Source organism: Cavia porcellus, unplaced genomic scaffold (assembly GCF_034190915.1).
Source record: "Cavia porcellus strain 051 isolate PalLab524CR breed Dunkin Hartley unplaced genomic scaffold, mCavPor4.1 scaffold_17, whole genome shotgun sequence".
Lineage (NCBI taxonomy): Eukaryota > Metazoa > Chordata > Mammalia > Rodentia > Caviidae > Cavia > Cavia porcellus.
In genome coordinates this window covers 23521666-23548809 of record NW_026947500.1, presented here as the reverse complement: position 1 = coordinate 23548809, position 27144 = coordinate 23521666, and the positions used below count along the sequence as shown (strand labels likewise).

The window sequence follows — 27144 nt, the reverse complement described above, 5'->3', positions numbered from 1 at the left end:
GAAAGGCGCATGTGTTGTCTGATCCTTGGAAGCTGGTGCTGCTTAGTTCTTGTTTGCTGGGAGGAGATGGAGGCCCAAGGTTACGCAGCAATCGATGAGAGGTGGTCTTGGCTTCAGGCTGTCTCCTGTGCCATCCTGCACATCCAGAGATGGCTGTGTGGTCTTCTCACCCACTTGGAACCCTCTCTTTCCCCACCCCTGCTCTCTTCCCCAGAACACAGATGACCTCCTGGTGGCCTCGGCCGAGTGTCCCAGTGATGACGAGGACCTGGAGGAGTGTGAGCCCAGTACTGGTGAGTGCCTTTCCCCCCTCCCCTGCCCCGGGGCCCCTGCGACGCTGCTGGGAAGGGGGCGACTGTCTCTGCCACCTGGCCCTAGACCAGGACCTGCAGGCCATAGCTCTCTGATAGTCTCCCTCTCCTTCTAGTGGCCCCCCAGATCCCTCAAATGCCCTCCGGCAAGTTACCTTTTGGTGCCCCATCCCTCAGAGGTAGTGAGGTCCATAGTATGGGTTTCCTTAGCTTGGGGTTGGGAGCCAAGTGTTGCTGGGAGGGAAAGAGGGAGCTGTTTCCCTAGAAGGATGAGTAACTGCAGCTCCTATGAGTCCTGGGATGGAGAAACTACAACTCCCATTAGTCCTCAGCCCAGAAGTACAACTCCCATCTGCCTGGAGGCCTCATACTCTTGATCACTTGGCAGAGTATGTCTTTGCTGGATCCTGATCCCTCCTCACGCTCAGTCTCAGGGATGTGTCTAGTGCTTGGATCTGAAGAGTCCCCAGGGTGGAGATTACCAGGATGGCAAGTCAAGGCAGGCAGCTCTTTTTCTGGTGGTGTGCTCAGTGGAAGGTGCCTTTTAGGCCAGACATGGGGTCCCAAGGGGAGATTCCAGTGGGGGAGCTGCTGTAGGAGAGAAGGGTTTGGAGGGAGGGCTCCTGGGTATGGGAGCTGGGGGATCTCCAGGCCTCTGCTTGATGTTGCCAGCTGGGGTCGAGGGCGCTGCTGCAGAGCAAACAGCCTGGCGAGTCAGGGGTGGGTCTTTGCCAGCAGGCTGAGAAGGTGCCAGTAAGGTGATATAGTGAGTGTTCATGTAAATTTGTTGGCAGTAGCTTAGAGGAGCTGGGAGAGACTGCTGGGGAAATGGAGAGAAGACCAGATGGGGCTGGATTTCCCAGTGAGGGCGCATAGGCTATGGTGGCCCATATGAGCCTTCAATAACCCAGGGGCCACCTGCATCTCTTGCTTGGCTCCCCAGAGACTTTTCCCCATTACTGTGCAATGGTGGCATCTAGGCTGTGGGCACCCAGTAGGCCGGAGGATGAGGCAGGTCTGTGCAGGGTTTGGAGAGGTCTGTGGTCAGGAGATGGGCAGCATGGTATGATACATCTTATGAATCTAGTCTGGGGTGGGAGACGGTGCTACACCACCAGAGAGACAGTCCAGCTGAGGGAAGGCAGTCACCCTGAGAGGAACATGAGCAGGACAAGAAGGAAACGGGCGCAAAGTATACAGTGGAGGAGAGGCTCGGGTTCCGAGGTAACAAGGTAAAGCCCATTACCTTTTAGGCCCCCATTGCCTCTCAGTAGGCTGGAGCTAAGAGGGGTTGTTCCCTGGCCCAGGAGCACTTGGGGAAGTACCAGCTGCTAGACTGGCAGGGGACAGTGCCCCTTACTTTGGGAGGTCCCTTTTCTGAGGCTGCCCCTGGTCTCGCTGGTTGATCTCAGCTTGGAAATGCCTGCTCCAGGACCACCAGTGCTTAGGGCAACTCCAGGTGTGTGGTGGTGTCAGCACTAAGCACTGTCCCTCAGCTCTGCTTTGCTCCCATCAGCTTTGGACAGTTGCTGGGGGCTCCTGCAGACAGACATAGTGCCCGTGCCCAGTCATATGCAAATGGGTGTGTGCCCCAGCTCTGTGGCTGTATGAATACTCATGAGAGCCTTGGATGGGGGGCTCTGGGGACAAGGAACTGGGAAGGCCATGAGGAAAGGGCACTGCTTGGCCCTATCCTGTGGGGTGGGACCTGTGGGTGACAGGAAGAGTCTGGATCCTGCAGAGGCCACCTGCAGCCAGATGGTCCTCATGCAGGGCTGGGCAGCAATGCTGGGACAACCTGTGTGAGGCAGGGCTCCAGTTTCCAGCCTAGGGCCAGCCAGGGGCCTCTGTGTGACCCCCAGTGTACTCTAGTGGCCTGAGTTCTTTCAGATTTTGTTTAAAAATGGATGAGGAGGAGCTGTAGGCTGCCTGCCGGTGAGGGTTTTAGATCACTGTCCGCTGGGGCACATTGGGAAGACAGCCATGGGTATGAGGGATGCTCAAGGGTTGGGGAGGACTGGAAGCTGGACATGGTGAAGTGCCCAGTGTAGCACCCAGCTTTAAAGATAAGGCTGGGATGGGGAGAAGAACGAGTATACACTGGAGCCCCCAGGGGAGGCTTTGGGAACCCTTAGGCCTTCCCCAGTGGGGCTCCGGTGTTCTCACACACCTCTCTGACGGGTGTGACAGCTGAAAGTCAGACCTCCTCATTCTGCTGGGAGCCCAGGCAAGGACTGGGATGACTGGGATGACTGGGATGACTGGGATGACTCGGGTGGGGGTGGGCCCAGTCTGGGGTAGACCACACCCCTGTCCCAGGCTCTCCACCCGGAGCCTCTCCAAGGAGGAAGGAGGTGGGGCTCTCACCTCCAAGATCAGTGCTGCTGGGAGACATGGGCTGCGCAGTGGGGAGCCCAGGTGTCTGTGCCCCTCCCACCTTCCCCATCCTCATCCCTCGGTGCAGTGTGAGCCCCTGGCTCTGTCCTGCTCCTCCTCCTCCCTTTTTTACCCTTTCCCTGAACCTGGCCCCTCCATGGACCCAGACCCTTTGTGCTTTTATCTGACATCTTATTTTACCTTGACGTTGGCAGCCCAGACAAAGAAGGATAATGTTCAGTCTTTGAACCAGAGTGCCTTTAGAGGGGCATACAACTAACTACATCTAGCAGTGGGACCACCCCGCAGCTGTGTCTCAGCTGGCCTGGCCCCCTGGGAACAGGGATCTATAAGAATCTGCTTTGCACCCCCTGGGACATACAGGAAGAACACCTGCAGGCCTGGCCCCATAAAGGCACACAGACACCCATACACACATCTGCAGATCCACCAGCAAGCTCACATGTTCCTCTTTCTGTATACACATATATGTTCAAACCTTGAAAAGCACATGCCATCCATGCCCAGAGCAACAGAGGCGCATGTTCAGAGCCCCGAAGCTTGTGCACAGAGATGCACACCCATCGAGACAAGACACGCACAATCTGTTCACATGTGCAGTCTTGCAAAGCCTCTCTATATACTCAGAGCCACTGGGTGCTACGTACATGCAGTAGAGCCCCCAGAATTCTAGAGGTGCTCAGCCTTACAAGCTCACCTGCTCAGACCCAGAGGGGCACACTTACACAGGTGCCCAACTGCACTGAGATGCACACACATGCACATGCTGTGCATTTGAATGCACGTTTACAGACACACTCATGTACTGATGAAAAAGCTAGGTGTTCAGAGCCTTGCACACATGCTCAGAGTTGTAGAAGCACTAGTAATCACAAACATGTGAGGCACACGTGTGCTTTTGGATCTCAGTGTGTGCTCACATCCTCAAGTCTTGAGACAAGTCCCTGGCCTCCCAGAATTATACAGTCTGGCTCAGCTTATAGAGGCACCCACGTGAGAACTGATTCACCCATGTAACACACACGTGTGAGATGTGGTAAAAATGTGGTATGTGTTTAAATAAAAAAACTCATTACAGTGAAAGACATGTTGCCGTGAATCCCCCTCAAAATCTCCCCTCTTGCTTTGGGCACTGATCCTATGGTCCTTGCCATTTTCGGAAGCAGTTCTGGAAGTCCTCTGTCCACTGTCACAATTTGAATTAATGTCTAGAATCAGTTTAAAACATTTACCTTCCATGGTCATTTTGACATTGGAGAAGATCCAGTCATTGCATGGTGCCAGCACTGGGAGACACGGTACATGAGGATGCATGGTGATATTTTAGGGTCTGCCTTTCTGTTGGATGGCATCTGGCCGCAGTCACCATATTTTTTGTAATTGCATTTTGTAAAGATGTGAATGAGGGCTTCCAGAACAGCTTCAGAAAGTGGCAAGAATGATGAGATAAGTGTGTTTCAAGCAAGGGAAGTAGTGAGAGGAGTTAATGGAAAAGTTTGTTTTATTGCAGTTTTAAAAGTTTGGGCATTACCCGTATTTTTGGATCACCCCTTGTCTGTGTGCAGACCATACGCTCCCACACGTGTCCAGTTTACAGCTGCTCAGAACCACAGAGACCTATGTATATGTTCAGGCCAGGCATATACTCAGTGTGCTCAGATCACTGAAGTACATGTGACACTTGGTGCACAGCCTTGGTGTGCAAATATGTGTGTGCTACAGCCCTGTGCAAGTGTACTACTTACAAGGTGCACATGTGTGCAAGATGCATGCGTATCTTTGCAGAGGGATGAGCTCATGTACCAATTTGTCTGTACATGAGTACACCTGTACACAAAGATGCACACATAGTGATACCCACAAGGGTGCATGCTTGCACTTCCTCAGAGGAGGCCATGTGCTCAGCGCCAGGGACACACATACACACACACACATGGATACATTTGTTCAGCCTCCCAGAACTGCTTTCCCTACCACTCCCACTCCCAGGAGAGAAGCCCTCTGGTTTTCCCTAGCTCACACCTACAGAAGCTGTTACTTACATGTGCGTGCTTAGGCTCAACACACTCATACCCTTTGAGACCCACTGCATATACTCAGCCCCATGTTAAGTGTGCACATATACACGCGGCCACCCAGAGAAACATACTTACTGATTTATACTCATAGAAGTCTTCACATGCGTGCTCAGAGCCATAGAAGTATAGTGTCTCAGATTACACACTCACACTCAATGCTCAGTTTTGCTCTGATGTACACAGGTACAGCTATGGGTGCACTCATGTGTCTGGTGGTACCCACACCACAGCACACTGAAGGGCACACCTGTTCATACTTACTACATTACATGCCTGTGTGTTCACCTACAGGTGAGCACTGCCAGTCATTCAGACCTACAAGGACACACCTGTGTGCTGAGATCCATTGAAGTTCACATACACACGTGCACACATATGTGCTTAGGGCTGTGTGCCCAGGTGTGCACTGTGCAGACCCTCTGTTCACTCAGGCCCACGTGTGCTCAGATGTGTGGAGTGGCCTCTTGCACAAGCCCACATGTACCCCCTGTCCACTCAGTAGAGACCCTCAGCCCCACAAGCAGGCTCCACTCCCAGGACCCAGAAGCACGAATGCACTCACATTCCCAGAGGCTCTCTAAGTGCTAGTTTTATAACAGAGAAACTCCACAGCCTCTGTGGTTTAACAGCTGGAAAAGTATGTTTCTTTCACCTAATTTATAAACAATGATGATGAGCAGCTCCTGATGAGCAGCCAGCTCTTTCTCAAGTGTTGACTCAGGGCCAGGTCTCCTTCCCGAGGAGCAGGGAAGGGGTGGGCTTTGCATCCTGAGGGGCTTGGGGGAGGTGTCCTCCTCCCTGCATTTCATTGTGGAGCTCAGACCTGTGGCCGCCTTGCTTCCAGGAGGGCTGGGAGGTTTGGCCTTGCTGTGACCCCACGAGGAAGCACAGATTGGGGACCAGCTAGTGAATTATTTACCACAGCTTGGCCTTCAGGGCCACCAAAGATGGTTTTATGCTTCTGCTTCTTCTTCTTCTTCTTCTTCTTCTTCTTCTTCTTCTTCTTCTTCTTCTTCTTCTTCTTCTTCTTCTTCTTCTCCTTCTCCTTCTCCTTCTCCTTCTCCTCCTCCTCCTCCTCCTCCTCCTCCTCCTCCTCCTCCTCCTCCTTCTTCTTCTTCTTCTTCTTCTTCTTCCTTTTTCTTCTTCTTCTTCCTGTTCCAGAACATTCCCTCCTGTCCCCAAGGCAGACAACCCAAGATCCCTCCCAGTGAGAGCATTTGTCTCAAAGCAGAGGCTGCCTAGGATGGGGCCTGGACCCTGTGTGGTCTAGAAACCATGAATTAGAGGCCCCACAGCCTACTGCACAGAAAGAAGATGGTGCTGGGGCAGAGACAGCCACTACAGTGACACTTCCCAATTAAAAAGGGGAGGACAGGCACCCTGAGCCTGGGCAACGTGGGATGCACACAGGAATGTGTGCTGCAGCAAGGAGGAGACCCAGCGGCGCAGTCCAGCAGACTGTGTCCCTGCAGTGGGGTGTCTGCCAGCAGACCCTGCTGCTGCTCTCCAGTAGCCTCTCCCCTCGTCCAGGCCTCTGCTCTGCCAGGCAGGAGGGTCTTCCTGTGGGTGTTGGGAGAGTCATCCTGCTTGAGTGCCTGATGGCACTGATAGCCCACTCCCCCTGCTGTGCCTCTGGGGGCACATGAGTGGCTCTGCAGCTCAGCCAGATACAGCAAAGGCTCGGTTCTTTCCTAGGCATGGTTCTCAAGCTTCCCTTGCTTCTCTGCTTCATAGAGCTGTGACTCTCTTGGGGACCCTTGAACTGGTAGGGGCAGTGGAGGGGGTGGGTGGCCACACTTTAAATTCACCCTTTATTCAGAGGAAAAGTGTTCCTGGGCCGTTGTCCCTCAGCCTCCTTTAGTCTTCTTGCTTCCTGCTTGGAGTTTGAACCCAGTGGCTTCTCTGATTCTCACGGGCCTCACGTCTCCCTTCCTGCTTGAAGCCAGCCAGTTTTTGCCCAAGTTTGTCTTCTTGTAACAGCAGAATGTAAAAGCTGGCATCCTGCTTGGATGCCTTCCTGGTCTATCTTTCCATGCCTTGGCCTCAGAAGGTGCAGCGTCACAGCCGTAGATGTACCAGACAGTTTGCTTTGCATTACACGAGTCTTCACCCCTTCAGCCCCCATGCCGGTTTCTCTGGGCTATTATCCAAGTGCAACAGGGTTTTGTTATCCAGACCCCAGCTTGGGTGCCAGTGCCTGTGTTAGTTAAGATAACGTTTGTTTCTGCAACAGGTAAGCACCAGATCTCAGTGTTGAACGTAAGTGGAGTTTATCACTCAGGTACACCCTATCTGCGTGCCCCCAGGACATGTTAGGAATCCACACTCCTTCCATCTGTGGTGCCTCCATTTTAACAGGTGGTGCCAAGGTCATGGTTAGGGAAAGAACCTGGGGCCTGGGACACAGGAGGCTGTTTGGGGCTTGCACTGGCGTGGTCCAGCTCTTAGAGAGCTGCAATGCCTTATTGCAAGGATCCTGGGAAATGTAGTCTAGTTGTCCACTGAAGGAGAAACTGAGATTGGTGGAAGGTGCAGTCATAGGGGTACAGACACCACCTATTCTCACAGCAAGCATGGTGCACTCCTGTGTTCTTAGAGACACATTCACACATGCACAGGTGCACAGGAATCTCAGACCCATGCTGCAGGGGCCTGCGGACACGTCTCAGGGTCAGAGGTCACTCATATACAAGCATCTCTTCAAGCTCACTGCCTTGCACACTCACGTATCAGATCCATCAAGGTTCATGTACATACATTCAGGGCACAGAAGCACAGGCCCTCCAAGGGGACACACTCTCAAGATGTACCTTTCTTCCCCCCCTCGACTTCACAACCCCACCCTGGCCTCTGCCTTTACTGTGCTGCTGGTGCAGGGTGGGGTGTAGTACTTTGGGCCACCACCTGCAATGACATGGGTTGTCTTCTGCTCAAACAGGTGAGTAGGGGCTGAAATCTAGTCAATGCTCTGCCTGCCCAGGCAGGTATACTGGGTCCTGGGTCAGAGTTGTGTCCACCCAGAGAGAGACTGGCTTTATCCAGTGCCACATTGATGGCTAAGTCATCACACCAGCAGGGCTGTATCCACAGAGGGGCTGCTTTTCCCCCAGATCTACACACAATACTCTGTAGCAAGTCGTCTCGTTGCCCCTCGTTGCCCCTGGGCAAGGGCCCTATACTGGTGGATAAGATCTTGCCAGCCGATGGCTTTGTCTCTGACAGGCTTAACCTCAGTTGTCAGCTCTCATGGAGGTGGACGTGTCTTGCATGGGTGGGAATGGAGTTTGTAGCTGTTTGTATTTCAGGGACTTCTGTGCCCTAAAGCAAGAAAGAATTTGACTGGTAGGACCCTGTCTCCCCCACCCCGGGACAGGAGAGTTTGGGGGCCAAGGACTGGTGGGAGTGGTTGGCGGCGTCCTGTGTCAGAATGAAATTCTCTAGCAAGTGGATCTGCCATGCACCAAAAGTCTATTTTCTTAGTCTGCAGAGCAGCAGAGGGTGGATGGGTAGCATCTATAAGCGTGCACCTGTGTTTTCCAAATGCTGCAGCCACCGAAGTGTGGGAGGGCTGGAGGCTGTCTGTGCTTCTTCCAGGGCTCTGCTGGCTGCTCAAGATTTGCCCTTGTTCTAGAGCTGGACCTAAGGCCACCAGCACCCCAAGTCGTCATGAGTGCATCTCTCCCATAAAATCCCAGTGGGAGGAGTCTCTGATGGGTTCCCCTCGCCTCCAGACCCTGCTGGCTCCTCATCAGGAAAGAAGGGGTTCCTTTATCTTTCCTGGACCAGTGCACTATCCCAGGAAAGCCCAGCATGCATGTGTCTGAACTTCATCTGAGCCCAGGCTGCACTGAGCGAGGCTGGGAGGGGAGTGGGGTATAAGATACAGGAAAGAAGCAGTGTGGGACGCACAGACTGCCATGTAGGGGAACACTGAGGGGAAGGCACAGTGGTAGGGGCAGGAGGCAGGCAGGACTTCCCTGCTATGCCACCAAAGCCTTGGACAGAAAAGGACCAGGGGAATCTCAAAGAGCTGGGATTCTAGCAAAAGGCTGAGCCTCAGATGTGGAGCCTGGGAGGCTCTGGGACCTGAAGGACAGGGAGCTGAGAAGCATGTGTGTCCCAAGGGTTGGGGCAAATGGTTTTGGGAGGCTTAGTCTGGGCAGTACTTATCTACGGTCCAAGGTCTGAAGGCCCTGCCTTCCCTCCCTTTGCTGGGGTGAGTGGTACTGGCTGGTAGAAAACCAAGTTCTATGCCATGATCAGCCCGATGAGCACTGTAGAGCAGGACGTGTTCCCAGCAAGGAACTCTGGGTCTAATCCATGTCCTGGGCTTGGCACTCCACTGGGGCCCCAGCGATGGACAACTGGTGGAGGGTCATATGCTGGCTTAGGGAAAACCTTGACCCTGGAGTTCCCTGGAGCAGTTGGCGACCCAGTGTAAGACAGGAAGTAGGGCTGGTGGAGGGTAGAGATACATCCTCCAGCTGAGTCCTCAATAATCTCTGCTGCCCAAGAGTGGTTGCAGAATTCAGCTGCTCTGACCTGTGAGAGGGCTCCCACGCCTTCCCCAGATACCAAGGAGCCTGGCAGGGCTCACAGGAAATGCCTGAGGAATGACGTTTCCTGCCTTCAGGAAGGCGTAATCACTCCAAATCTGTGCCAAGCTTTGTGCTGCTGCTAAGGAAATTGACAGATAGGACTTGGGCCTTTTGGTCCTTGGCCAGATCCATGGCTCTAAGTCAGAACAGGAACTTGGTTCAATGACACCAGAGGTAGGCAGCATCCCCTGGGGTCTGCTGAAGTGTTGTCTGACTGAACTCTGAGGAAGAGTGAGCTATCAGTGAGGAATGAGTTCTCACTGGGAGACAGAAGTCAGGCAGGTGGCAGGTAGTCTGGGCCAGTAGATTAGACCCCAGACGCCCTCAGGATCCATACAGGAAGGGGGCCTGCCATGGTGGGGCCTAGGAGACTGCCCCTTGAGGAGCTGCCGGCTCTTTTCACAAGCTAATGGCTAAGCTTGCCCCTTAGCTAGAGAACAGAGTTCTGGGATATCTTTCTGGGGGTCAGGCCCAGGCAGGGACAGAAGGACACATTTTCTATAGGCCCACAGAGCCAGGCCTTGGCCTCACCCTGGGCCTGGAGCCCAGTACCCTAGCTTTACAGCCCAGGGTTGGAGAAGTCTTGTCTGCATCACACAGGAACTCAGTGACACAACAAGTGTGCAGCCTCCCAGGTCAGTGTCTAAGCCAGCAGTTGAGCCCTGCTGGCTTCCTGGAGGCATGGGCATGATTTGGGGTTTCCTGGCTTCTTGTGAACCTTGGCTCTTCCCTGGCCCCTGAGAACAACAGAAGAGACAGGACCATCTATTCTTTTCTTTTTTTAAAGAATATTTTTGGTGTATTTTAAAATTTTATTGGTACATTTTAGAATACATAATGATAACATTCTTCATAGGGAGTTAGTACTTGTACATGATACATCTTCCCTTTTCCCTCTCCTGACACTGACAGCAACTGACTTAGGGAGTCCTGCCCACCCTCAGTGTTTGTGTCCTTGGGGAGCTGGAGTCAAGACCCTCCCGGCTGCGTAGAACATGCATCTCTGGTCTTGCCTCAGCTTTTCATTGTGGCTGACTCCATGGTTTAGGGGACCCGTCTGCAGGTTCGAGCCTGGTGGGAAGGAGAGCAGCCTGGGAACTCTGCTAGGTTTCCAGTTTGGTAACAAGATCTTGGCTATGGCTGGCAGTGTGGCCAGGGTGGCCTCTGTGAGGTTACTGAAGCTGCTGATGGGAAGGGTAGCCAGACATGTGAACAGTGCAACCCACTAGGGGCGGAAGAGGAGAAGAGGTTCCAAGATGTGGAGACGGAATCGGGCTGGCCTGGCTGCAAGGGGGATTTAGGCGGTAGAACTAGGCAGTGGAGGTCCAAGATGCTTACCCTGAAGTGCATAGCAGGGCTTGTGGGCATATCCTGCAGGGACTACAGAGAGGTTCTCAGGTATGGGCAAGGTTTAGTCTGTGATGGAGGGAGAACCAGAGAGGGAACCTTCTGCCTCCACCAAGCCCAGAGGTGTCTCTTCCCAAGAGGAACAACCTTCTCTCTAGCTCTCTTCCACTTGAGGCCAGTGGGTTGCAGAGGGGGGCCCAGGAGGCTGATGGGAGTTGTAGTTGTTGATCCAGAGGCTGATGGGAATTGTGTCCCACACCTTTCCCAGGACCAATGGGAGTTGTAGTTCTCTCCTTGGGAAGGGCAAGCTGATGGGAACTGCAGTTTCTGCCCAAGGGACTCGAGTTATCAGACCTGGAGAGGAGGAAACTTAGCCCCATCACAAAGCCCTCCCCACTAGTTCCCCTGGGCCCTGTTTTAGCAAGTGAACCCCTCCCAGATGGCTGTGTATGTATTTTCTTTTCTTTTTTTGCTTTCTTCTTCTTTCTGTTGTTTTATTATTGTTTTAACAATAATAAGAGGGCCAGAGGCAGTCAAGCCCTGGCTAGGTCCTGGCGGCACAGGGGGGTTCTGGGGAGGGGGAGGGGGGCAGTCAGTGGGGGTCAGAGGTAGAGGGTGAAGAAAGAGAAAGTTGGGGAGTTAGGCTTGTCTCAGGAATCAGGTGACCAGTCCTTCCACCCTTCCTACCTCCCTGCCATCTCCAGGGCTTCTCCCCCACCCCCTCAGAGTCCTGCAGGAGACCCCTGTCTGCTCCAGTGTGTCTCTTCATCTATCCTTCATGGGCCCTCATCCCCCCCCCCCCCCCCCCCCCCCCGGTAGTCCCTCTGGCCCAGACTACCTACCAGACTTGACCTTTGAAGTCCCCTCTCCTGAAACCTTGCACCCACACAGCACTTCCTCCCGGGGAGCCCATCACTTCCCTGGTCCCCAAGCCCTGCTTCCCAGGCCCTTGCTTCCCCTGGGTGCTGACACCAGGTGGTGGTAACAGTTCCTCAGTTTTGGGGGAAAGGGAACCAAGTGAGGGAGGAGAGCAAGGACTCAGGAGGAAGATGTCAGGGAGAAAAGAGTGAGGGAGGGAGTTACCAAACAGATAGAAAACGTTGTACGGAAAAGTTGTTTTTTCTTATTTTTTTTCCGGGAGAACCCGCTTACACAGCTCTGTTTGTAATTTTTTTCTTCATGCTAAAATCACACGGCCTATTTGTTGATGTAAGTTGCCTGAATTCCGTGGTATGCTATCTTCTTTTTTAAAAACAAAAACAAAAACAAAAGCAAAAAAAAAAAAAAAATAGAAAAAAAAAAAAAAACCTAAAAGATATTGTCGTTAGGTTTGTTTAAATGCTGCTGTTGTATCTGTTTTTAAATCCTTAAACCAGTAGAGTTTTTTTCCTTTTTCTGTTTCTTTTCGATTTCCTTTCCTTTCTGTTCCTTTTGGTTTCTTTAGACAAAAGACCAAAAAGAAAAAAAGAAAAAAAGAAAAAAAAAAAAAAAGTAACCAGAGTCGCAGAGCCCGCGCGAGGTGCCCAGGGCATCCGAGCCGCAGCCGCTTAAAGCGCGGCGCTCGCTCCGGCCGCTGGCGGCGGGCCCGGCCCGCTCTAGTCTCCGCCAAGGCCGATTGCAACCGATTCGGGTGTGTGAGGCTGTTGTTTCTCTCTCTGTGCCGGCCGCCCGCGCCCCGGCCCCCACTGACGCCCCCTCTTCTCTCTTCTCTTTCTTCTTCTAGGAGGAGAGTTAATATTGCCCATTATCACGGAGGACTCCCTAGATCCCCCTCCTGTGGCCACCCGCTCCCCCTTCGTGCCCCCGCCCCCCACCTTCTACCCCTTCCTCCCGGGCGTGGGCGCCACGCAGGACACCCTGCCCCCGCCCGCCGCGCGCCGCCCGCCCCCCGGGGGCCCGTGCCGGGCCGAGCACGACGACAGCGACTGCGAGGAGCCCATGGAGGCCTCGGGCTTCGCCTCCGGGGAGGTCTTTGACTCCAGCCTCCCCCCCACGGACGACGAGGACTTTTACACCACCTTCCCCCTAGTCACGGACCGCACCACCCTCCTGTCGCCCCGCAAACCCGCCCCCCGGCCCAACCTCAGGACAGACGGGGCCACCGGCGCCCCCGGGGTGCTGCTCGCCCCCTCCGCCCCCGCCCCCAACCTGCCAGCGGGCAAAATGAACCACCGAGACCCGCTGCAGCCCTTGCTGGAGAACCCGCCCCCGGGGCCCGGGGCCCCCACGTCCTTCGAGCCGCGGAGACCCCCGCCTCTGCGCCCCGGCGGCGCGACCTCAGCCCCCGGCTTCCCCGCTCTGCCCACAGCCAACCCCACGGGCGCGGGGGAGCGGGGCCCGCCGGGCGCGGTGGAGGTGATCCGGGAGTCCAGCAGCACCACGGGCATGGTGGTGGGCATCGTGGCCGCCGCGGCGCTCTGCATCCTCATCCTGCTCTACGCCATGTACAAGTACCGCAACCGCGACGAGGGCTCCTACCAGGTGGACCAGAGCCGGAACTACATCAGCAACTCGGCCCAGAGCAACGGCGCGGTGGTGAAGGAGAAGGCCCAGGCCGCGCCCAAGACGCCCAGCAAGACCAAGAAGAACAAAGACAAGGAGTATTACGTCTGAGCCCCAGCCGGCGCGCCACTGCCAGCCGCCCCTCCCGGACGGACTGCCGGCCGGCCGGGGAGGACGGGGCGGCCCTCTCCCCGCGGGGCTGGGGACCTCTCCCCGCTGCCTCTGGCTTCTCTCAGAAGAGGAGATGCAAAAACAGAAAAGGAAAAAGGAATATTCCCGTGCTCGTCCCCTTCCTCCCGCTGCCCGCGGCACCGCACTGTCAGCCTCGAGGCCGCGGGCAGGGCACAGCTCACAGCCCTGGGTTGATTTATTTTTTTAAGGGGAGGGTAGGTTTATTTTGGTGGGGTTGGGTGGGAAGGAAGGCTGGGGGTTTTGTAAAGTGCCCACTATGTGTCCTGTTCATTGCCCTCAAATTTTCTTCTGCGTCTGTCCCTCCCGCCTTCCTTCCCTTCCCAAACCCAGCAGTCCCCTCCCGGGCTTGCTGTGTCTCACTCTGCCCCCACCCTCCTTCCCTCCCTCTCCTCTTTTGTTTTCTTCTTTCTTTTTTCTTTTTCTTTTCTTTTTTCTCTTTTTCTTTTTTTGGTGTGTGTATCAGATTTCTCCCATTTCTCCTTTTGGGTGTCCAGAGTTGGTGGGAGAAGGGCGGGAGGGGGGCCTGGAGCAGCCCAGTGGGTGGGTGGGGAGCAGCGGGGCCCTAAATGCTCCAGCTCCCCTCACCAGGAGAGGTGCCACCCCCGTGGGCCGCCCAGGGAAGGGTTCAGGCCTGGCTAAGGTCTGTTCTGAGTGCCGCCGGGCAACGTGCATTGCTGGGGAAGCTGCTGGAGGAGCCGGGTGGGGGGCGGGGGGCGGGGAGAGGCAAATGCAGGTATATATTAAAGACAAATAATCTAGATACCAGAGCAGCAGCCTGTGGCACCGCGGGGCGCGGCGCAGGGAAAGGAGGGAGCAAGGCGGCGTCTGCTGGGGTCACCTCTTGGCCCATGGGCTCCCTGCTCCCCTAGTTTTTTTTCCCCTCTCTTTGTTAACAAATGTGTCTGAGTCTTGGAAAACACCCCAACCCCGGAAATGTGTGGGAAAAAGAAAACAAAAACTTTCCAAATTCCAACAGTCCTGTGCAGTTTGTTTGGGGTGGGTGCCTTTTGGACCCTGATCTTGGCTTGGGGCCCCAGAGAGCCGGTAAGTCACCCTGGAACCTGATCGGGTCTTTGGGTTCCCCACATAGTCCTGCCTAACCCCAGGTCCTGCTGTGCATCGTCCCGAGGAGATGCCTGTGCTCTGGGGCCTGGCTGGCCTCTGGCTCTGGTGGCTGGACCTCGAGGGCTGTGGATGCCAGGTGCTGACTTAGGGCAGGAGAGATGCTGCCTGAGCCTTGCTTGCCTTGGAGGGAAGTGGCCTATGAGGACATCAGGCTCCAGGGGGCAGGGGCCTAGTCCCAGCTGCGTCTGGCCCCTTCTTCCAGTCTCTGCCCCTTCCCAGTGCCACCAGAATCTTGGACCCTAGGGCTTTCCTGTCCCCAGTTCCAGCCAGCAGCCACCGTGGAGTCCTCAGCTCTGGGGACCTGCATGGGTGGTGGTGGGGGACAGGAAGCAGATGCAGATTCACAAGGACCCCCACGGTGCGGTGTCCCTGGAGGAGGGTCTGGATCCCCGGGAGGTCCTTGATACTTGATATGAGACAAACCCTCAGGGCTCCTCCCTGCCTTGGAGGGGGCTCCTCCCGCTCCTCCCAGTGCTGTCTCTGGCCCTTATTGCATATCACCCTCCACTGCCCACAGGGTGATGGGTGGCCCATGACTGAGGGAGGCTTTTTCCAGTCCCAGTGCCTGACCCAGCTTTGGGTTCATCCTCTTGAGAGCCCGTGGGGGCCATTGGGCAGGATACTGGCCCTTCAGAATTGAGCTCGGCTCGCCTGCCCCCCCCCATATGGCAAGGAGTGTGTGTCTTCCTGCCCTCCACAGCTCTCTCAGGCTTTTCGAGAGTCCTTCAAAGTCCTATCCAGAGAGAGCAGGTACCCCACCATCCCCAAGGGGGGACTTCCAGGGACTTGGCCTCTCTGCCCCCTTGGGGTTGAGACTCCAGCCCTGCTGGCCCAGGTGCTCCCTGTCTTGGAGCCTGGGTTGGTGACCCGAGGTCACCTTTCACCATCTGTGGGACTCTGGGGAGCTGCCAGGAAGTGCTATCCCTGTGCCTCAAGGCCCCTGTGACCGCTCTGCCCAGGGACAGGGCTTATCTCCCTTCTCCATTGTTGCTGGTCGAGAAGACAGGCAGGCAGGCAAGCAGGCGTTCCTGAGGCAAGAGGGCAGGAACATCTTATTCCAGGAATTTTTAGAGTGGCCCTAAGTGAATTTTTGAGAGTGGGGTGGGGGGAGATGGCCTGGGTCCCCGTGGCCAGGTGGCTGTGGGACTCTCTTTCCCGCTCGGAGGAGGCCATGAGCTCCTTTGCTCCAGGGCTCTGTTGGAAGAGGCGAGGTTCCCAGGCAGGGCTGCTGTCCCAGTGTTCCCTGTGTACAGACGTCTCCCTGCACTGGGCCCTGAGGGTAGCACCTGGCCTGTGTGGGGCTCTTGAGGGTGTGGCTCGCTGGACAGGGAGCCCAGAGGAGGCCCAAAGAACATCTGGGGATTCCTGAAATCCCCAGAGCTAGGCTGCTGGACAGAGATCTCCAGGGATGTCAGGAGACTACTCCTTGGGTACCAAGGACAGGGGCTTGTGGAAGCTGGAGGTGGAGTTTGGCTGATTTCTGGTCCTTGAAGAATGGCCCAGTCACTCAAGCCCCGCTTTGGGGTGGGTACAGAGCCAGGAGTGCCCACCCTGTCCCTCCAGGTACAAGCGTTGGAGTGAGCTATGGCTTGGCTGGGGCAGGACTGACTGTCCCAAGCCCCTTTCTTGGGTCCCCACCACCTGAGGCCTCTGCTGTCCTGAGTCCCTCTTCCCCATACCCGTTTCCCTTGGCCCCTCCGTGGTAGGGTCTCCAGTAGTGTCAGCAGTCAGGAGACCCATGGAGGGCGTTAGAAAGAGGATATGTCCCTTAGGGGAGGCCCTGTGTGTGGCAGAGGCCTCCTGCCTTGGCAGGGTACATACTTGGCCATGGGGACCCAGCTCACTGCCAAAACAGCCTTCAGTGGCCAGTCTTGTTCAGCTAGCAGAGGGGCGACACACCCTGGAGGCAGCATACACTGGGTCCTGGATAGTCATCTCCCCGGAAAGACCAGTAACGAGGCCACTCTGAGTGTGGGGAGAGGACAGCCTGACTTGCTTGGTGAGCAGGAGGTACAGCTTGGGGGAGAGCAGGGGCCATTTTCCTTCTGGGTTCTGCCTCTGGAAGCTTCTGGACACCCCACGGCCCCAAGAATGTAGAAGGAGGCTAGGGGGCTGCTGTCAGTCAGGAAGTGAGTAACACAGGACAGAAGCCAGCATGTGCAGACAGGCTTGTCATGGAGTATCTTTGCAGACGTGAGTCCTGCTTTATTTACTTTTAATTTAATTTTTTTAGTACCAGGAACCAAACTCAGGATCTCGAGCTTGCCAGGCAGTCCAGCCTGATCTTGAGCTCATTAGTTCAGGCTGACTTTAAACTCTTGTTGATCCTTCTGCCTCAGCCTCCTGAGTGCTGGGGTTCTAGGTGGGCGCCACCATGCCCATCCATGATTCCTGCTTCATCGTGTTGGTCTAGGTCTCTTCGCTGAGGTGGCCATAGGCAAGTGGCCAACCAACATGGCCTGGAGGTCAGGGGTTGCAGTTAAGACCAGGCAGGGGCAGGGGCAGGGCTTCTGCCCCCTGAGGCCCAGCCGTTGACCTTTCTGTGTGTGTGCACATGTGTGCACACATCTATGCGGGGTGCCTGGGCTCTGGGGACCCAGCTGCTGCCTGCAGGAGTGGCTCTGCAGAGCACTGTGCTGCCTGCCTTTCTTTTTTTAAATTGTGGGGGGCCCTGGCTCCTCTGGGAGGCATGAGGAAGCCCTGCCACTGCTCTCAAGAAGCATCCCTATCTGCCCAGGGCACTGTGATCAGAGCTGTGCACTTCAGCTTATGTTTCAGGGCCTGAGTCCTGCTGTGAGCCTCGGTCATCCCATCTGTAAAGTGAGGCAGCTTCTACTGTGCCAGGCTCAGGAGAAAGGAGCTGGTCCTCTGAGGAGCCCAGCACCTGGGGCAGGACAGCTGGCCCGGAGAAGGCCTCAGTCTTCTTCCCTGTCCACCAGGGGAGACCCTGGGGCTCCTGGCAAGTGTCACGGAGTGGCAGTTGTACCTTGTCCCATTCTCGACTCTTTATTCTATTGCTCATGTGGACACATCTCCAGCCAGCGCTGGGATATACCTGAGGCCTCTTGGCCTCCGGGGGACTCATTGGCAGTGGGTGGAGGAAGACAGGTACGTGGCCGTGACCATGGGTCAGGGAGTCACCAGGTCTTGGGCTGGCCCTGCGCCATGGAAAAGAGTGTCAGGCATGGAGGTGGGCAAGGGACTGCAGGCAGGGGACATTGCCAAGCCTGTGCAAGAGTGTGGAGAGGGTGGCTGTGGGCCAAAGTGACTGGGCCAGGCTGCCACAGGCCAGGGTGACACTGAGGGGCTAAGACTTTGAGCTGGTGCTGAGCCAGGGGAGACGGCAATCAGCTGTGAGCCCCGGGGCTGCTGGGCACTGGCTGAGAGGAGTGAGAGGTGTCCCCTGACCAGGCAGCCATAGAAGTCGAGGGCGTTAGCGTGGTGACAGTGCATAGGGCAGATACCTGCCAATTAAGTGTCCTTTGACCTTTCTGTGCCAGAGGGAGATCCTGACAGTGAGGGGGCTCCAAGAGAGGGCAGCCCTGGGTCCCCAGAATCAGAGGCCTTCAAGCATCTCTGTTGTCCCCGGAAGCTGTCTCCTCTTCCTCTTCACCCTGCCGTGAGCTTGTAGATGGCTAGAGTCTTGTGGATGCCAGGATGGAGGGCCCTGGTGTGTCATGTGTCGCTTTCTTTACTGTCCTGTTCCAGAATGGGGTGGCGGATATGTCTCAGGGTGCTGAGTGACCTCTGACTCTTGACCTTTTTTTACCCTGAGGACTTGGGAGATCTTGCTCCCAGCTTAGGACTGAGCCTCCTCAGCACATCGTGGGGGTGACACAGGCAGTGACACCACTGCCAGACATTTGAAGCTTTAGTCTGGGGCCAGTGGAGACCCCAACAACAGCTAATACACCCCGCCAGGGGGAGGAGTGACACCCGTACACCTCTCCCTTGGCACCTCTTGAAACAGAGGTGGGGTCGCCGGGCCATTTGGGCTTTGCCCTGCAGTGGGACAAAGGGCGCAAGGTAAAGCCACCCTGGTGGCCACAGACTCAGCCCTGGGCCTCCACTCTCCCATGGATGTGCCAAATGGGTCTGGGCTGGTCCTGCCCTTCTCTGGGCTTCTACTTCCCCCTCGTCTGTTCTGGGGTTCGCTGGAGGAAGGGAGAATTGGGAGGCAGGGAAGCAGGAAAGGAGGGGTCCCAGGCCCATCTACTCACTGGTTCTGTAGGTCTTGGAGGGTGTCAGGCAGTGGCAAGTTCCGGGTCTCGGGCAGTAGCAGTGCAGCTAAGCCACTCAGCAGCGGCACTGCCCCGTACAGCAGCAGGGGCAGCGAGGGACTGTGGATGCTTAGCAGCCGGACGAGAGGCCCCAGGATGGCTCCCATTCGGGCAGCCATCTGGCCCAGGCCCACGGCCGTCATCCTGCTTGGGCAGATGCACCTGTGAAGAACCGCTTCCTGGCCCTTGGCCTTGGCCTTATGCCAGGGTCCGCCCTGGGCATGGGGCCTGACTGGGATGCACTTGGAAGGAGACATTGGCTCAAGCTCTGGAGTCCAGAATGCCCTCCCCCCTGCTGGCCCCATCCCCCTGCCCCCAGCCTCACCTGAGCACTGTGGGGAAGAGCTCATTGCTGTAGACTGTGATGCAGCTGAAGGTGGACCCCAGGGACCCCAGTCCCAGCACAGCCAGAGTGGAACGCAGTGAACTCATGTCTGCAGACAGACACAGGTTGGCAGGATTGGCTTCCGACCCCGGGGCTCCCTTTATCCCCGAGGCTTCTCCAAGGGTGCAAAATGTTTCTACATGTGTGGGGTCTTGGATGCCCCCTGCATCCAAGACCCCACACTGCACCCTAAGCGACTTCTGATCATACCTCTAAGCTGTACCCACCCAGAGCCAGACCTTAGGGGTCTTCCTCCGCGCCTATCCTGTCCTGCTGAAGTCCATCACCCAGTTCTCCCCTGCAGCCACACACAGCTCATTCAGTGCCCTGCTAGCCGGGCTGCTGCTGTGTCTCTGACCCTGAGCCCACAGGTAGGGAAGCCTCCCTTGGGCGCTTGCACCACTCACTGTGTGGCACCAACGTGTTGGCCAGGATGCAGAGGCCAGGCAGCATCAGGGAGCCGGCCTGTGAGGGCCGGCGGCCCAGGCGGCCCAGCAGCAGCTTGGTGCCTATCTTGGTGGGGATGTCCACGACCCCGATGAGAACCTGGATCAGGAAGACATTGCTGCCTAGGGTCTGGAGGTCCAGGACCAGGCCATAGAAGGTGAAGCCAAAGGCAAACCTGGGTGGGGACAGAGAAGGGGCTGGCCTTAGGGCTGCTCTTCTCCTGCTTGGTCTGTGACCTTACTTCCCATTTGCTGAGGGGCCCCTTCCTTGGATTGGTCAATAGGAAACACTTGTGAGAAGCTGGGGTGCAGACCCAGGTGGAGAAGGCAGAAACCAGGGGTGTTTCCTTCTCCCCTTGGTCGCTTTGTCTGGCAGTGGCCACGTCCCTCTGTGGTTCCTGCCTCTCTCCATGCTACAGTGGCTTTGGTCTTTGCTGAGTCGCCAGGCTCCTGGGTTCTCACAGTAGCCCCAACTCCTGGTGGGTGCCTATGCTTGCCTGTGGCTCCCTGATCGCCTCCGTCCTATTTGCCCTACAGGTGGCCCAGCGCCTTAGTCTTGGCCATGAATCCTCCTGCTATCTGCTCAATGCCGACAGCCCCTCAAGGAGCTACCAGGCCTAGTGGTTCCTGCCGGACTGCAGGGGAGGTGTAGGCAGGCACCTACCAGCATAGCATGGAGATCCAAAGGCGCAGGCGCAGGCTGGGCGTGTGGAACAGGACACTGGGGCTGGCGGAAGCCCGAGCCCCATGCAATTCCTCCTTCATGGCTGAGAGCAAGGCCTGTGGGGTGAGGTGGCTCTGGCCCTGAGGTTCCCAGCAGCTCTCTCCCAGAGACTTTTATCCCAGTGCAGCTGGGACCCTGAGCAGAGTCAGGGCGAGAGCTGAGGGCAAGAACTGGAGGGAGGCCTGGCCTCACCTCCTTAGTCAGGGTGTCTCCGGCCGTCTTCCGGTTAATGGAGGCCACCTTCCGCAGCTCCCGCAGGCCGAGATCCAGCTTGCCCGTGGAGAGCAGCCACCGCGCTGACTCTGGCAGCCACCTGGAGTGGGGCCACAGGAGGGATCTGCAGTGTTGGGGGGACCTGGAGCTGTTGGCTGCTGAGCCCCCCAGAAACAATGTAGCCTGTGTATGCTACGGGGGTCACAGTGCAGTGGTGCTGGCTCTTGGGGGGGTGCATGGAAGAAAGGGACACCTGGGGCAAAGGGATGCATCTGGGGGTGCCTGTGTTCTGGGCTGCAGGGGTGTGCTGGGCTTTGGAGCTCCATCACCAGTGGGCCCCAGCTCCACAACCCTGATTTCTGGCACCCAGGGCCTCTGCTCCCCAGTAAAGGAAGTTCCCAAATCAGGGCCCCAGGAGAGCCTGAGATCTCCTCCTCCATGGGGAGAGGACTCAGCACTTACCATGAGTAGACAAAATAGAGGAAGAAAGGGGCAGAGAGGGCCACCTGCAACAGCGTCCAGTGACGTAGGCCATAGGCTACCGCGGCAATCAATATATGGCCGAAGCTGAAGCTCATAGAGTTCAAGGTCATCATCAAGAGGGAAGCCTGCGCTGCTGTCCACTCCATCACTGCAAGGACATGCAGGGTCAGGCCAGGGCCTGCCTGGACTTCCTCCCATGGGACCGGCCCAGGTACCTACAGAGACTGGTCGTGCTCATCATGATGCCCGCCGCCGGGAGGGCTGCCAGGAAGCGGAACAGGCAGTAGAGCGGGAAGTTGGGGGTGAATGTGGTCACGGTGCCCCACACAGCTATCTGAAGGTAGCTCCAGGTCAGCACCACCCTGCGCCCAAACCTGCAACACACGCATTGGCAGCCCGGGGGAGCCGGGCCCCCAAGAGCCCACCCTGTGCTTACTGCACTCAGGCCAGGCCCACCCCGTCCTCCACAGGAGCCCAGGAACATAGAGAACCCAGATCCACTCCCAAGGCACACTTAACAGGAACTGAGTCTCCCATCCTCAGGAGCACTTAAGCGGCACTGAAGACAGGTGCACGGCCCAGCAGGTTTTGTTTCTTTGAGGGAGGGACTCAGTTAAGTCCCCTGGTTGCCTAGTCTGGGCTGGAATTTGTAATCCTCCTGCTCTACAACCCCAGAGTAAAGTTGTGAATTTGTGGGAGTGATTCTGGGCATGGTGGCACAGGCCTATAATCTCAGCACTCTGAAAGGCTGAGGTGGTGGCCCTGGGTTTAATCCCAGTAAGAAAAAAGGAGAAAAAGAAGACAGTCACAAAGTGGAACAGGCTGCCCCCCCCCCCCCCAGTGCTCACCTGTCTGAGACATGGCCACACACCGCGGCACCCACCAGGATCCCAGCCAGGTAGATAGACTGGGCCATGGGCCGCAGAGCCTGAGAATCACACACCAGGTCCCACTGTGGGGAGAGAACAGGGCAGAGTCAGGAGGCCAGGAGAGCTAAGGGGTGGGGGGAGGCGGCAGACCCCAGGGACATGGCCTCTGGGGTCATGGAGTAGGGCCGTAGGGGACACCAAGAACACCTTGGGTATAGCTGGGTCTCACGAGGAGTATTTTGTTGCTGGCCTAAGCCCCAGCTTAGCTTCTGTTGCCTCATGGGCCCCATCAGGCCCTCTCTGCCGCTCTGCCCTCCACTCCATCTTGTCTATGCTGCAGAGGCTGCCAGAGCTGAGCCTGCACACCCCTGCCCCCCCAGGCTGATTCCTCCCCTTCTCACAGAGAGACCCATTCCCCGTGCTGGGACAAGCCGCCCCTCCCCAGAGGCCTGGATTCGGCTGATGCCCCTTTTTAGAAGCCACTTGGATTTGTCCCAGCCTCCGAGACCCAGTGAATAAGTCACCCAGTCCCCAGGGATTACAGCTGATGTCAGCAGCCAAGACCTTGTACAGTGTGGACATCAGAGGAGCCTGCATTCAGGTGGTCCCTGGGGACTGAGTCCTTGCCATCCTTTCCCCCATGGGATGCATGGCAGACAAGGGGCTGAGAGCCAACCCAGAGGTGAGGGAGGCCCACGAGTTCCCAGCACAGCCAACTGGGACCTGTGACTGACCTCCGAGGTGCCAGGACTTAGAGAGGGTAGCCTGGCAGTCCTTACCTTGGTTACCACGGTGGCGGCGAAGGTGCTGTGGTCATACACCCAGCCGTCCACACACGGTTCTGTGGCAGCTTCGCTCCAATTGGTGGCTGTGGCGTTGGGGTCCAGCAGCTGCCACTGTGGTTGTCGGAAGCGGCGGCATGGGTGGGGCTGCTGGTCGGGGCCCAGCGGGATGAACACAGCCAGGAGGGCCTTGGGGTCCAGGGTCCCAGGGCCATTGGCTTGGGTGGTGCTGTTGTCCAAGAGGGGCACCCGACACCGGTGGCGGGGCACAGCTGCAGAGAAGTTTTCCAGCATATTCTGGGTGGTGACCCACATGATGGGCACCAACAGGGCCACTGCCTGGAGAAACTGGAATCGGCCCAGGCCGCCAACTTGGTCCAGGAGCTCAGGAAATCCCATGGGGTCTGCTGGGGGCTGAAGAGAGGCCACTTCCCAGAGGCTACCTCAGGGCCACAGGGTCAGTGTGACAAGTGTGTCCTATGGTGGCGCCCACACCTGCTTCCCCAACGGGATAGCTGGGAGCATGTCAGGGGCCACCAGCTGCACGGAGCATCTGTCCACCAAAGGGCGGCTCCAGCTGACACCTGGGCCTGTGTCATCACCCTCTCACACAGCGACTGCTCCGACGACCTTCAGCGACAGCTGGATTTGGGGGTGGGGAGAGGATTAAAGTGTGACCAGCGGTCACTTATGGAAGACAGTTTAACAATCATCATCTTAGGCAAAGTTTAACTGGCTCTGACGGAGGAAGACAGCAATGTGTAAGCTCAGCATCTCACCCGCCTGTGGGTGCTGCTCCAGGGTGGCCGGGTGCTGGGGCCTCCTGTCCTGCTTACCTGGGAGAAGGCAAGCAGGAAGTCTCTGAATATGCAGGGTGCCATGAGCCTTAGGCTTGACCCCAAGACTTGCAGCCTTCTGGCTTCACCAGCTCTGCTGTAACCCTCTCTCAAGCCTCAGCATGGGGGTTTCCGACCTTCCCAGGTGCCCTCTGAACCCCTTGATTTCAGGCTGCCCAAAGCCACCCTGCCATCTCTGCCCCTTTCCAAATCCTTCCCCCAGGGACTGTGCCAGAGCCACGAAATCCTGTCTCAGGTTCTCTGTCTGGAATAGTGCCACCTTTCTTGTGTCCTGCTCCTCACTGCCCTGGCTCCCCCAGCAACCGAGATTCCAGTTCCCTTCCTGAGGGTCTTTCCATCTCTGCCTTCCCCTGCCTGGCTCCTGTCTCTGTTCTGTCCCTCTGACCATCCCCACATGATGCACCCAGCTGCCAAATCCTGCTAAAGAGCTAGGCATTCTGGGGGCAGGACAGCTGGTGATGCTTTACCAGGGGAGGTGGCCAGCTAGGCGGAGTCAGGGAGGTCAGAGCAGGCCAAGAGAACTCCGTTGGCTGTGGTCACCCCTAGGCTAAAGGGGCAGAGAACAGGAAGCAGCAGATGGGTGTGTGTGCAGGTATATGTGTGTGTGTACACGTGAGTACATGCATGTATAAGTGTGCTAGCATGCGTGCACTGTGTCCATGAGTGTGCAGTGCAGCGGTGGATCCCTGCTGTTTGTCCTCATATGCTGGGTGGACACAGGGTGTCCACGGCAGAACTGTCTCCTCTCATCTGCTTCCTTTGCTCCCTCTCACTCCTGCTGCCTGCCCGTGCAGCTCACCAGCCAGGGCCCCTCTGCTTCCCTGAACCCCGCACCTACTCTGTCCACACTCCCCACTCTGCCCAATACTGGCCCACTGTGCTCCTCTCTTCCTTGTGCTGCGCCCACAGCCTGAATGCCATCTCCAGGCTCAGCCTGGGTCATGATCTTAATGCCAACTGTGCTTCCTCCTCCAGGCAGCTCTCCTCCCCTATTCCTGTTTACTAGGGCTTGAAGTCAGCTGGGGAGCCTGGTCTTCGTATGGGCCTGCACTCTTCTATTATGATTCTATGGTCTTATGTCTAGCTAGTTTTTGGAGGATGTGGACCTTTCTTAAAGCCTTTTTGGATCCTAGCACTTATTTAGACAACAAATGAAGGTTCCATGAAGAACTGCTGAAGTACGTGGGTAGTTTTTACAACAACCCCCATTTTTTTTCTGATTATGAAATTTATAAACTCCCAAGAAATTCAAGTAACATTGAAAAGTTTAACAGAAGCAAAAATTACTTTTAAACTCATCAGTTAGTGTCCATTATTGTTTATATTTTGGAGTAAATATGTCAGGTAAGGTACATTCATTTTCTTGTAAAACCCCAAAGAAAAGTCCCTGACTTTTTTTTTCGTTTTTATTGGTACCTGGATTGAACTCACAATTGCCTGCTTGCAAGGCAGGCGCTTATGCCGCTGAGCTAAATCCCCAGCCCTGAGTCCCTGACTTTTGATTACCAGTTTTAACCTGTTCATATTTATTGTGATTATTGATATGTTTGAATCATGATATGTTTTCTTTACCATACTTTCCCTTTAAATCTTTCTTTCCTTGTTCTATTTCCATTGAGTTTTCTTGGTTTATTTTGCTTCTGTCTTGGCATAGTATTGTATAAGTATACTTTATTTCTGTTATCCTTACAATGGGGAGCTTTTCATGCCATCTCTCCTTTGAACTTTCCATTTCCTCCCCCATCCCATCTCTCTCAGTACATGGCCCTACTTCTTGTTTCACTAAAAAATAGACAATGTCGGATACCAGCGCTCTGATTCTCTGAGCTGCCCACCTGCCTCAGTGCCCCACATCCTGTCTTCCCTTGTCCTGTCTGGATTGGCCACACCACCCTCAAGAGTGTGCCTGGAGCCTACCCTGTACGTACTCACGTCTCCTCTCCCCAGGTCTCTGATTTTCAGAGGTCAGGAAGGGAGGAGGGACCAGTGAAAGACAGTGAGAGGGAAAACCAGCCAGGTATGAAAACTAGGACAGCACACTGTTCCGGAAGCTCAGGTAGAAAGCATTTGTCGGAGTCATCAAGGACATCAGGTCTGCTGGGAGCCACTCGGTGGGTGTGGCAGCCAGGACTTCTCTGATGACTGCAGCTTGAGGCTTGCTGATGACTGTGGGGTGAAATGCAGATGGGAATGGGGTTCGCCTGAGAGTTGGAGGAGAGGAAGTGGAATTGGTGGATACAAGAAATGGAATAATTTATGGAGAAACTGGGAAATGGGGAGTGGGTTGAAGGAGGCAGAATGATTGTTATGGTTGATACATTGTCAATTTGAGAAATTTAGAAGTTTAACTAACAGACTCAGCAGGGAGCCAGGTCCTTACTTTGTAAATATTCTCAGCCTGTGCAAGAGGAGGTGTGAATTGTGGAGGGTGGGAGCCTGCTCACAATATAAGGAAAGAAAAGAGGCGTGTTCTTCCCTTTTGCTCTGGCTGCTTTTGCTGGCTACTGCCTTGAAGCATTGCCCCTCTGCCTTGTGACCCTGCCCCGCGGCCAGCAGATTATGGACTGAAACCTCCACAAACTGTGAGCTAAATAAACCTTTCCTTCCTTCATTTTGGGTGTTGGGTGTTTTGTGACAGCAATGAGAGGAAAGTAACCAAGACAGTGATACTGGCTGCTGTGACAAGCAGTGCCCAATGTGTATGGCAGTATGACAGCTCAAATGCCACGGAAGTTTCCGTCTTGATCTTGTTAAATCCCAAGTAGGTGTGGCTGAGTGTGTGGGGGTGCTCTCCTCTAAGGGGTGTCTGGAGTGCACGCTCTCTTGTCCTGTGGCTCTGAGTTGTCATCCACAGTCACTGTGCCCAAAGTTTCGGGCCATAGTGGGGAAGAGGATGGCAACGCCACCTCTTAAAAGCCTGCAGGTGACTGACACTGCTTTGATTTCCAGCCCCTTTGAGAGAACTAGTCACAAGGCCCCCGCCTAAATGGCAGAGCATGGGTGGGGATCAGGTGCCCTGTTGCTGCTTCCCCACTGCACACCACACTGTGGGCAAACAGGGTGCCCAGGGGACAGCTGCTCTGCTCTGGGCCTGGTACCTGTGTCTTTGTGCTGTATTCCCAAGGGGGAGGTGCTGCACCAGCTGTGTGCTGATGTCCTGGGGACAGCAGCAGTGGAACTGGGTGCCTGGGCCCCTGTGAGGGCCAGGGCCTGGCCACAGTGGAGCTGCAGAAGTGAGGGACACAGAGAGATCTCCTGGGGTGCTGGAGGACAAGGGGGCCAGTAACATAGGAGCAAGGCTGATGTGAGGAGGGTGGGACCAGGGTGAGCAGAGAGCAGGCAGTGGGCATCGCCCCCGCTGGCGTGCGCTCCCCTCAGTGTCTGTGAGGAGATTCTGCGATTGCAGTCACCTGGGCTAGGGCGGCAGGGTTGGGTTTGACCATGGGGCCCAGGGTCTCGCCGCAGCGGTGTAGGAAGATGGGGAACTATGTTAGGTGCATGGGCTAGCACCCCTTCTCTGTCTGGAGCTGAGGTGTAGGGTGCTCAGTGGGGGTG

The 27144-nt window shown here is 56.0% G+C and overlaps 2 protein-coding genes across 39 annotated transcripts in view; one reads left to right on the top strand and one right to left on the bottom strand.

The window, feature by feature from the left end:
* The window catches only part of Nrxn2 (neurexin 2), a 106702-nt gene extending 92304 nt beyond the window's left edge, over window positions 1-14398 (top strand). For 22 of the 37 annotated variants that reach the window (XM_063227442.1, XM_063227433.1, XM_063227432.1 and 19 more), the window contains 2 exons: window positions 215-293; window positions 12455-14398. In XM_063227442.1, coding sequence (XP_063083512.1) covers window positions 215-293; window positions 12455-13344 — 969 coding nt within the window. In that variant the 3' untranslated portion in view covers window positions 13345-14398. The remainder of the gene's footprint in view (window positions 1-214; window positions 294-12454) is intronic. The other 15 variants (XM_063227464.1, XM_063227461.1, XM_063227460.1 and 12 more) reach the window with 1 other exon arrangement.
* Window positions 14399-16702: 2304 nt separating this feature from the next.
* On the bottom strand, window positions 16703-23131 carry Slc22a12 (solute carrier family 22 member 12). Of its 2 annotated transcripts, XR_010040072.1 has the most exons (11): window positions 22730-23131; window positions 21930-22033; window positions 21301-21455; window positions 21061-21229; window positions 20578-20698; window positions 20326-20441; window positions 19623-19837; window positions 19156-19264; window positions 18771-18974; window positions 18015-18249; window positions 16703-17708 (listed from the first exon to the last, which is right to left on the bottom strand). XR_010040072.1 is itself a non-coding variant. In XM_023564383.2 (10 exons), the coding sequence occupies exons 1-10, from the start codon at window positions 23129-23131 to the stop codon at window positions 18186-18188; spliced, it is 1659 nt and encodes a 552-aa protein (XP_023420151.1). In that variant the 3' UTR covers window positions 16704-18185. The 2 variants fall into 2 exon arrangements, 1 of the variants encoding a protein (XP_023420151.1); XM_023564383.2 differs by having other exon boundaries at window positions 16704-18249.
* Between the last annotated feature and the right edge of the window lie 4013 nt (window positions 23132-27144).

Excerpts from the sequence above, each read along its gene's own strand:
- Slc22a12 (XM_023564383.2), bottom strand. The coding sequence starts at position 23,131 with ATGGGATTTCCTGAGCTCCTGGACCAAGTTGGCGGCCTGGGCCGATTC. Across the intron at positions 20,442-20,577 it reads GAGACACCCTGACTAAGGAG|GCCTTGCTCTCAGCCATGAA; the intron begins GTGAGGCCAGGC and ends CTCACCCCACAG. Across the intron at positions 19,838-20,325 it reads TGGATCTCCATGCTATGCTG|GTTTGCCTTTGGCTTCACCT; the intron begins GTAGGTGCCTGC and ends GTCCCCACCCAG.